We start from the raw sequence: 11,562 nt of genomic DNA on the forward strand, positions 1-11,562 counted from the left end.
GAGGCAGAGAGCAGGGCATGGCCGGCTGGAGTGCAATGGTGCGATCTTGGCTCACCACAACCTGTACCTCCTGGGTTCAAGTGATTTTCCTGCCTCAGCCTTCCAAATAGCTGGGATTACAGGCATATGCCACCACACCTGGCTAATTTTGTACTTTTAGTAGAGATGGGGTTTCTCCATTAACATTAAGCAATCTGACTTCCCCACTTCAGCATGAGTTCTGTGAGAGAAAGGGCCATATGTTTGCATCCTCATTACCCAGAAGGTTCTGGTCCATAGCTGGTGCTCCATGCTTGTTCAGCTGAATTGTGGTACTCTTCTTTTAGTAGTCCCAGAGCATTTTTAATATTTAAGTCAGTAAATACACATTAGTTTGAGACAGAAAGAAATATTTATTCACAAGCTGAATCTTAGTCTGAATAGAGATAATTACCATTTTTAAGGTCATGTGGTGTTGGAAATAAAGGATGAGAACTTGACTATTTTGGCAGCATTTGTTCAATGTCAGTATTTGTTTTGTGAGAACCCTTCAATGTTGTTAGAAGTTTTCATCTCATGTCCTTTAAGAACTGATTTGGTGCTGCTTTTATTGTGTTCCTGCATATAATAGATGCTCAGTAAACATGTGCCTTCCTTTACAGCTTGAGTTGCCATCAACCTTCTTCTCATACTTTATAGTACACAGTCATACTAAATAAGGCATTGTAGGTTCCCAAATTCTACATGTTGTTTGGGCCCTTGTCCTTTACTCATACTGACCCATATGCCTTGGCTGTCTTCCTTTCTCCATCTGTATTAGTCCGTTCTCATGCTGCTACGAAGAAATACCTGAGACCGGGTAATTTATAAAGAAAAGAGCTTTAATTGACTCACAGTTCCACATGGCTAGGGAGGCCTCAGGAAACTTACAATCATGGTGGAAGGCACCTCTTCACAGGGCAGCAAGAGAGAGAATGAGTGCCATGTGAAGGGGGAAACCCCTTATAAAACTGTGAGATCTTGTGAGAACTCACTCACTATCGCGAGAACAGCATGGGGAAAACTGCCTTCAGGATTCAGTTTTGTCTACCTGGTCCCACCCTTGACATGTGGGGATTATTACAATTCAGGGTGAGATTTGGGTGGGGACACAGAGCCAAACCATGTCACCATCCTACCTCCTTAATCTGTCAGGTCCTCCTTTCTCCTGCCTTTTGCAGCAAACTCCTAATCCTTCTTCACCCGTCAGCTCAAATGTTACCTCTTCAGAGAAGGCTTCCCTGTCACTCCCACTTAGGTTCTTCTTCTTTTAAGCAGGTATGGCTCACATCACACAATTCCCAGCCTAGTAACTAATTCATTATATAACCAAGCTCACCTCTCTTGAGAGGGAGGGACTGCTCTTTTGAGAGCAGGGACTGACTTTATTTGAGGCTAAGCAGTATTTATAGTATTGATACATGGTAAGTATATGATAAACATTTGTTGAATGAACAATAATAATGGCTAACATATTGAATATATTGTTCTTAGCATCTTAACATGCAGAGCTAACTGTATGAGGTAGATTCATTATCAGATTACAGTAGTTCTTCAGTATATCAGCTAGCTTAATGACTGTTGAAAGATCATGCTAGCAATTGAACAAATGTATCTGACACACCTCTGAGCACAGAGAGGATGGCTTTTCCTCTAGGCAGATTTTCTTAACAGGTTGCTCAGTTTTTCATAGGATAATATAGACTCTGCTCAGTACAGTAATTCTATTAAGACATGAAGCAATTTAGAGTACATACACTATAAATAAATGCCCAGGGTAGCTATGGCAATGAAGTTTGTCAAAAACATCACTCAGAGAAGCAATTTTTATGTATGTTCTGTCTGAAAGAGATACAGCCCACCTATTTCTCTAAAATACATTCATGGATTAAGTCAGATTAACAGGCTATCTTTACATGTACCCTATTCTGTAGAACTGGTTTTACTGAATTGACCTTTGAAGTGATGCTGTAATGGATGTCTGATAGTTTCATAGAACTTAGCCCATTTTAAAAATTGTTATACTTTACATTCTGGGATACATGTCCAGAATGTGCAGGTTTGTTACATAGGTATACATGTGCCATGGTGGTTTGCAGCACCCATCAAGCCGTCATTTACATTAGGTATTTCTTCTAATGCTATCCCTCTCCTAGTTCCCCAACCCTCGACAGGCCCAGTGTGTGATGTTCCCCTCCCTGTGTCCATGTGTTCTCATTGTTCAGCTCCCACTTATGAATGAGAACTTGCGGTGTTTGGTTTTCTGTTCTTGCGATAGTTTCCTCAGAATGATGGTTTTCAGCTTCATCCACTTCCCTGCAAAGTATATGAACTCATCCTTTATTATGGCTGCATAGTATTCCATGGTGTATATGTGCCACATTTTCTTTATCCAGTCTATCATTGATGGGCATTGGGGTTGGTTCTAAGTCTTTGCTATTAAGAACAATGCTGCAATAAACATGTGTGCATGTGTCTTTATAATAGAATGATTTATAATCCTTTGGGTATATACCCAGCAATGGGATTGCTGGGTCAAATGGTATTTCTGGTTTTAGATCCTTGAGGAATCACCACACTCTCTCCCACAATGGCTGAAGTAATTTACACTCCCACCAACAGTGTAAAAGTGTTCCTATTTCTCAACATCCCCTCCAGCATCTGTTGTTTCCTGACTTTTTAATGATTGCCATTCTAACTGGCGTGAGATGATATCTCATTGTAGTTTTGATTTGCATTTCTCTAATGATCAGTGATGATGAGCTTTTTTTTTTCATAGTTTGTTGGCTGCATAAATATCTTCTTTTGAGAAGTGTCTGTTCATATCCTTTGGCCACTTTTTGATGGGGTTGCTTGTGTTTAATTTGTTTAAGTTCTTTAAGTTCTTTGTAGATTCTGGATATTAGCCCTTTATCAGATGGATACATTGCAAAGCTTTTCTCCCATTCTGTAGGTTGCCTGTTCACTCTGATGATGCTTTCTTTTGCTGTGCAGAAGCTCTTTGGTTTAATTAGATCCCATTTGTCAACTTTGAACTTAGCTTATTTTATCTATTGCAAGGATACAGTATCTTAAGGAGATTGTTATACTACACAATTTTCCTTTTGTAAGTCTAGAAAGACTTAAACAATTTTTCGTATTAGAAACAATTGTGCTTTTCCTGAACAATTAGCTTGCTTTTTCTTTATGGGTACTGTGGATTGTGTAACTGATTAGGCTTACCTTTTTTGTATAGAGTCATGGGATGAATAGATACCAGTTTGTGATGTGACTGTTGCAGTTATATGGAATGTCACACACTTCAGTAAATTTAGATATTAACTTCATTCTTGGCTCCATTCTATTTCGTTATCCTGGCTTTTCTCTCTCTTTATCTTGCTTTTTTTTCTTTCCTTCTTTCTTTCAAATTATCCTGTCTTCCTCATTTGCATTATATGTATTCTTTTAAGCTACCTTGTCATTATTTGAAATTACATTAAGTATATATACACACAAATATATGTATGAATGTAAATTCCTAAAATGAATTTAGATTTTAAAAGAGCTATTTTAAAAGTAAGCTTTTAAAACAACTTCCTTTGAAGTTCTTTGTTTGCTATTAGTGTTATATTTTGCTTCAGGACATTAAGCAAGATTTTGTTAGATTCCTATTTCCTTTCAAGTTTAGTTCAACAATTATATTACAGCCTAGTTAGACATGGATGTGGTTAATATTTTCAGTCGATGTAATCTTTTACTCAAATAAAACACTTGTGATGTTATAGACATTGTAATCCAATGTACAGGGCTATGAGTAAAGTTATAATGAACTTTGTAACTATAAGACTCAACTCCAGAAAACGTGAGGGAAGGGCATAAAGCACTCACGTTTTTATGTGAGTAACGAATACCTACTCTAAAAATGTATATTGACATTGGACTTCATATTCTAAACTACAAATGGTAGGTGGTATAGCATAGTGGTTAAGGACACGAAAATGTAAAGGGTAGGTTGTACAGTAGAGTGACTAAGGGTACAGACTGAAGCTAGACCTCTTCAGATTGACAAATTGGCCATTTGACATAGAGAAAATTATTTAACCTCTCTGTGCCTTAGTTACATTATCTGTAATATAGGGAGCAATAATAGTACCTACCTCTTGGGGTTGTAATCTCTGACATGCAGTAAGCATCTAGTGAGTCTCAGTTATTACTGTTTTTAACATATGGTATAATATCTCAGAATGTATGTTGTTGATTTTAATTTTTAGGTCTCTTGCAGCTGAATGGGGTAAATATGGAATGCGATTCAATGTGATTCAACCAGGGCCTATAAAAACCAAAGTAAGTTGTATTTTGCTTGTTATCACATTGTGAATGATTAAATAATGAAACACTGATAGATATATTCTGGTTGTTGTGTAAAGGACTTTCCAGAGATGCCTGGGTTTAGAGCCCTGGTTCTAAGGAAGAGGCCTTTGCCTTTATTCATTATCGAATATAAGAAATAAGGAGGCGGGCAGGAATATAGCAGCTATGCAATTTCTTCATAATGTCAATTTCAGTGTCTTAATCTTTTGGGATCTTTTATGCCATCAGTGTTGGCACTTTATCTGATTTGCTTCAGTGGTTATTGTCCTGTATTTGTTAACTTTCATGACATTTTAAAGGCTCTTACATTGTCTGACGTCCTTTTTTAAAAAAAAATCAAGGAAATGTAACTATATTTATAGTTTGAGAGATGCTCCAGTAACTTATTATACAGTCTTTGTCTTGCTATAGGTAGGTAGCATTTTCCTTGACTCATGCTTGTGCCCTTTCACTCTCAGTCAATTATGCATGTCATCTAACGCCCACATCTCTCTGATTATGAATCCTTCTGACAGCATGGATTTCACCTGTAAGTAATAATCCTTGCAGATACTCATTGCAACTTGTAATTATCTCTAATGTTGTCACAGATGTTGCTCAGAATGTCCACAGCTTCTCTGCTCTCTCATTATTCCAAAATAACTTCACCCTCACACTTCTCTTGGTTTTTACCTAAAGCAGGTATTTATAATGCCAACCAGATGTAATGTTGAAAGGTCAGGCAAAATTTGGTAACTTGTTTCAGTTGTGTAAACATATTGGAAAATAATACTAAGGGATATTTGGGTTATAGGTAGCTCTGGGTATTAATTAATAACTTGGAAATATCCATATTAGTTTATTTAGCAGTTTAAAGGATGGGAAGTAGAAATAAAAACTTCCTGAGTGATTGCAACTTGATTGACTATCTTATTTATCTGACAATTCAATACTGAACAGTCTAATACAGTTAGTGGAAAGAAACTTAAAAACATAACATTAAAACACATGATTCAGGGTGGCCCTGTCCTAAGCATATCTGAAAAGAGGTTTATAGACACAAATGCTTCTCTCCAGGATACCAATATCTAGGGAAAAATCACCTGCGTTTTATTTATTTATTTAACCTATCTTTATTGACTGTTCACTGTATGCAAGGGTACTGAGAAAGATACAGAAATATCTCTAAGAAAGTGCTTACCACTAAGTTTATAGTCTAGCCACTGAGATAGGAGTTGTACCCAAATAATAACTATTTACTGTTAAAGAGATTAAAAGAAAACTGAAGTGTAGAATCTCCCTGGCATGCACTTTTTAGAACCAGGATTGGGACCAGTTGCTACCCCTTGTCTCTGGGCTTTATACCCTCCTGGGAAGAACTGGAGGTCTCTCATGGAGTCCTCTGAGTGTTTGTTCTCTCTTCTGGCCACGTTATTGAGGAAAACTGTCACCTAAACTTCAAGGCACTAGTACAGAAAAATCCAGTTGTTTTTATTAATCAGTGCACATCCATAATTCATCTTGGTTTGTTCCTTCACATCACTGACAGAAAGCAAATTGTTTGGCAAATTTAGTTATAGTTTTTCTCTGTCTAGAATCTAATTGAATTTCTACATCCTTGTTTTCTTCCTTTTCTAATATTTTGGGATGAAAGAAAAGGAATTTCCTCTTAAATATTTCCTATGAGCCACTTTTCTGTGTTTATTAAATGAAAAGCCAGTAATACCACTGCCTTTACCACCTAAGCTTGTACATATTTCAGAGTACCTTTATATACATTTTTTCATTTGATGCTTATAACAGTTTTGTGAGGTAGCTAAGATAGATATCCTCATTTTACATAGAAGAAACTAAGATTAAAAGGGTTATACTTTCCAGTGATCTATTTTTTTTTTTAAAGAAGAATTTGGTGAAATTGTTTTTTACTTACAAAGCCTGAGGTTTTAAGCTGCATGGTAGCGTGCCATTTTATACACATTTTTTTCTTAAGTAGGAAAGGAGTTGATTGAAAAACCCAACACAACCCAATTGTTTTCTTAATTTCTAAGGGTGCCTTTAGCCGTCTGGACCCAACTGGAACATTTGAGAAAGAAATGATTGACAGAATTCCCTGTGGTCGCCTGGGGACTATAGAAGAACTCGCAAATCTTGCTGCTTTCCTTTGTAGTGATTATGCTTCTTGGATTAATGGAGCAGTAAGCATTGTTTATTTCTTTTCACTTTTTTTTTCAGGAGTGTGTTTGGGGCAGGGAAGTCTGTTCTGGAACCAATCCTGACAATGCTAAATGTAAATATGATTTAAAATAGGTATTTAGCTGTAAATAATATAAAAATATTATATATATTGTTTAAACTATGACATTTATTCAGTGATGTATTAGTCCATTCTCACACTGCTAAAGACGTACCTGCGACTGTAATTTAGAAAGAAAAGAGGTATAAGGGAAGCGCAAGGAGTCAGGGAATTCCCTTTCCTAGCAAAGGGAAGCCTTGACAGATGGTACCTGGAAAATTGGAACACTCCCACCCTAATACTGCACTTTTCCAATGGTCTTAGCAAACGGCCCACCAGGAGATTATATCCCGCACCTGGCTTGGATGGTCCTATGCCCACAGAACCTCACTCACTGCTGGCACAGCAGTCTGAGATCGAAATGCAAGGCCACAGCAAGATTGGGGGAGGAGCATCTGCCAATGCTAAGGCTTGAATAGGTAAACAAAGTGGCCCGGAAGCTCGAACTGGGTGGAGCCCACCGAAGCTCAGAGAGGCCTGCCTGCCTCTGTAGACTCCACCTCTGAGGGCAGGGCATAGCTGAACAAAAGGCAGCAGAAACTTCTGCAGACTTAAAGGCCCCTGTCTGACAGCTTTCAAGAGAGTAATGGTTCTCCCAGCACGGAGTTTGAGATCTGAGAACGGACAGACTGCCCCCGCAAGTGGGTCCCTGACCCCTGAGTAGCCTAACTGGGAGACACCTCCCAATAGGGGCCGACTGAAACCTCATAAAGCCGGGTCCGCTCTGAGACAAAGCTTCCAGAGGAACGATCGGGCAGTAACATTTGCCGTTCTGCAATATTTGCTGTTCTGTAGCCTCCACTGGTGATACCCAGGCAAACAGCATCTGGAGTGGACCTCCAGCACACTCCAGCAAACTCCAGCAAAACAGACCTGCAGCTGAGGGTCCTGACAGAAGGAAAACTAACAAACAGAAAGGACATCCACACCAAAACCCCATCTGTGTATCACCATCATTAAAGACCAAATGTAGACAAAACCTCAAAGATGGGGAGAAACAAGAGCAGAAAAGCTGAAAATTCTAAAAATTAGAGCAGCTCTTCTCCTCCAAAGGAATGCAGCTCCTTGCCAGCAGTGAAACAAAGCTGGATGCAGAATGACTTTGACGAGTTGAGAGAAGAAGGCATTAGACGATCAGTAATAACAAACTTCTCCAAGCCAAAGGAAGATGTTCAAACCCATTGCAAAGAAGCTAAAAACCTTGAAAAAACATTAGACAAATGGCAAGCTAGAATAAATAGCATAGAGAAGACCTTAAATGACCTGATGGAGCTGAAAACCGTGGCATGAGAACTACATGACACATGCACAAGCTTCAGTAGCTGATTTGATCAAGTGGAAGAAAGGGTATCAGTGATTAAAGATCAAATGAATGAAATGAAGCGAGAAGAGAAGTTTAGAGAAAAAAGAGTAAAACGAAATGAACAAAGCCTCCAAGAAATATGGGACTATGTGAAAAGACCAAATCTGCATCTGATTGGTGTACCTGAAAGTGACGGGGAGAATGGAACCCAGTTGGAAAACACTCTTCAGGATATGACCCAGGATATGACCCCAACCTACCAAGGCAGGCCAACATTCAAATTCAGGAAATACCAAGAATGCCACAAAGATACTCCTCGAGAAGAGCAACTCCAAGACACATAATTGCTAGATTCACCAAAGTTGAAATGAAGGAAAAAATGTTAAGGGCAGTCAGAGAGAAAGGTTGAATTACCCACAAAGGGAAGCCCATCAGACTAAGAGCGGATCTCTCGGCAGAAACTACAAGCTAGAAGAGAGTGGAGGCCAATATTCAACATTCTTAAAGAAAAGAATTTTCTACTCAGAATTTCATATCCAGCCAAACTAAGTTTCATAAGTGAAGGAGAAATGAAATCCTTTACAGACAAGCAAATGCTTAGAGATTTTGTCACTACCAGGCCTGCCTTACAAGAGCTCCTAAAGGAAGCATTAAACTTGGAAAGGAACAACTGGTACCAGCCACTGCAAAAACATGCCAAATTGTAAAGACCATCGATGCTAGGAAGAAACTGCATCAACTAATGAGCAAAATAACCAGCTAACATCATAATGACAGGATCAGGTTAACACATAACAATATTAACCTTAACTGTAAATGGGCTAAATGCTCCAATTAAAAGACACAGACTGGCAAATTGGATAAAGAGTCAAGACCCATCAGTGTGCTGTGTTCAGGAGACCCATCTCATGTGCAGAGACACACATAGGCTCAAAATAAAGGGATGGAGGAAGATCTACCAAGCAAATGGTAAACAACAAAAAAAAGCAGGGGTTGCAATCCTAGTCTCTGATAAAACAGACTTTAAACCAACAAAGATCAAAAGAGACAAAGAAGGCCATTACATAACAGTAAAGGGATCAGTTCAACAAGAAGAGCTAATTATCCTAAATATATATGCACCCAATGCAGGAGCACCCAGATCCATAAAGCAAGTTCTTAGAGACCTACAAAGAGACTTAGACTCCCACACAATAATAATGGGAGACTTTAACACCCCACTGTCAACATTAGACAGGTCAACGAGACAGAAAGTTAACAAGGATACCCAGGAATTGAACTCACCTCTGCACCAAGCAGACCTAATAGACATCTACAGAACTCCCACCCCAAATCAACAGAATATACATTCTTCTCAGCACCACATCACACTTATTCCAAAATTTACCACATAGTTGGAAGTAAAGCACTCCTCAGCAAATGTAAAAGAACAGAAATTGTAACAGACTGTCTCTCAGACCACAGTGCAATCAGACTAGAACTCAGGATTAAGAAACTCACTCAAAACCGCTCAACCACAAGGAAACTGAACAATCTGCTCCTGAATGACTACTGGGTACGTAACAAAATGAAAACAGAAATAAAGATGTTCTTTGAAGCCAATGAGAAAAAAGACACAACATACCAGACTCTCTGGGACACATTTAAAGCAGTGTGTAGAGGGAAATTTATAGCACTAAATGCCCACAAGAGAAAGCAGGAAAGATCTAAAATTGACACCCTAACATCACAATTAAAATAACTAGAGAAGCAAGAGCAAACACGTTCAAAAGCCAGCAGAAGGCAAGAAATAACTAAGATCAGAGCAGAACTGAAGGAGATAGAGACATCAACAACCCTTCAAAAAATCAATGAATCCAGGAGCTGGTTTTTTGAAAAGATCAACAAAATTGATAGATCACTATCAAGACTAATAAAGAAGGAAAGGGAGAAGAATCAAATAGACACAATAAAAAATGATAAAGGGATATCACCACCAATCTCACAGAAATACAAACTCCCATCAGATAATACTATAAACACCTCTACACAAATAAACTAGAAAATCTAGAAGAAATGGATAAATTCCTGGACACATACACCCTCCCAAGACTAATCCAGGAAGAAGTTGAATCCCTGAATAGACCAATAACATGCTCCTTAATGAAGGCAATAATGAATAGCCTACCAACCAAAAAATGTCCAGGACCAGACAGATTCACAGCTGTATTCTACCAGAGGTACAAAGAGGAGCTGGTACCATTCCTTCTGAAAGTACCCCAATCAATAGAAGAAGAGGGAATCCTCCCTAATTCATTTTATGAGGCCAGCATCATCCTGATACCAAAGCCTGTCAGAAACACAACAGAAAAAGAGAATTTCAGACCAATATCCCTGATGAACATTGATGTAAAAATCCTCAATAAAATACTGGCAAACTGAATTTAGCAGCACATCAAAAAGCTTATCCACCATGATCAAGTTGACTTCATCCCTCGGATGCAAGGCTGGTTCAACATACGCAAATCAATAAACATAATGCATCATATAAACAAAACCAAAGACAAAACCACATGAATATCTTAATAGATGCAGAAAATGCCTTCGACAAAATTCAACAGCCCTTCATGCTAGAAACTCTCAATAAACTAGGTATTGATGGGACATATCTCAAAATAATAAGAACTATTTATGATAAACCCACAGCCAATATCATACTGAATGGGCATAAACTGGAAGCATTCCCTTTGAAAACTGGCACAAGACAGGGATGCCCTCTCTCACCACTCCTATTCAACATAGTGTTGGAAGTTCTGGCCAGGGCAGTCAGGCAAGAGAAAGAAATCAAGGGTATTCAGTTAGGAAAAGAGGAAGTCAAATTGTCCCTGTTTGCAGATGACATGATTATATATTTAGAAAACCCCATCATCTCAGCCCAAAATCTCCTTAAGCTGATAAGCAACTTCAGCAAAGTCTCAGGATACAAAATCAATGTGAAAAAATCACAAGCATTCCTATACACCAATAACAGACAAACAGAGAGTCAAATCACGAGTGAACTCCCATTTGCCATTGCTTCAAAGAGAATAAAATACCTAGGAATCTAACTTATAAGGGATGTGAAGGACCTCTTCAAGGAGAACTACAAACCACTGCTCAATGAAATAAAAGAGGACACAAACAAATGGAAGAACATTCCATACTCATGGATAGGAAGAATCAATGTTATGAAAGTGGCCACACTGCCCAAGGTAATTTATAGATTCAGTGCCATCCCCTTTAAGCTACCAATGACTTTCTTCACAGAATTGGAAAAAACTAAATTTCATATGGAACCAAAAAAGAGCCCACATTGCCAAGACAATCCTAAGCCAAAAGAACAAAGCTGGAGGCATCATGCTACCTGACTTCAAACTATACTACAAGGCTACGGTAACCAAAACAGCATGGTACTGGTACCAAAACAGAGATATAGAGCCATGGAACAGAACAGAGCCCTCAGAAATAATACCACACATCTACTACCATCTGATTTTTGACAAACCTGACAAAAAAAAAAGAAATGGGGAAAGGATTCCCTATTTATTAAATGGTGCTGGGAAAACTGGCTAGCCATATGTAGAAAGCTGAAACTGGATCC

General features: G+C 38.5%; 1 protein-coding gene across 2 annotated transcripts in view; it reads left to right on the forward strand.

The window, feature by feature from the left end:
• Positions 1–11,562, forward strand: part of DECR1 (2,4-dienoyl-CoA reductase 1) — a 51,894-nt gene that overhangs the window by 31,210 nt on the left and 9,122 nt on the right. For both annotated transcript variants that reach the window (XM_025393653.1, XM_025393654.1), the window contains 2 exons: positions 4,269–4,341; positions 6,396–6,542. In XM_025393653.1, the coding sequence (XP_025249438.1) occupies positions 4,269–4,341; positions 6,396–6,542 (220 nt within the window). The remainder of the gene's footprint in view (positions 1–4,268; positions 4,342–6,395; positions 6,543–11,562) is intronic.

This window comes from Theropithecus gelada, chromosome 8 (genome assembly GCF_003255815.1).
Source record: "Theropithecus gelada isolate Dixy chromosome 8, Tgel_1.0, whole genome shotgun sequence".
Lineage (NCBI taxonomy): Eukaryota > Metazoa > Chordata > Mammalia > Primates > Cercopithecidae > Theropithecus > Theropithecus gelada.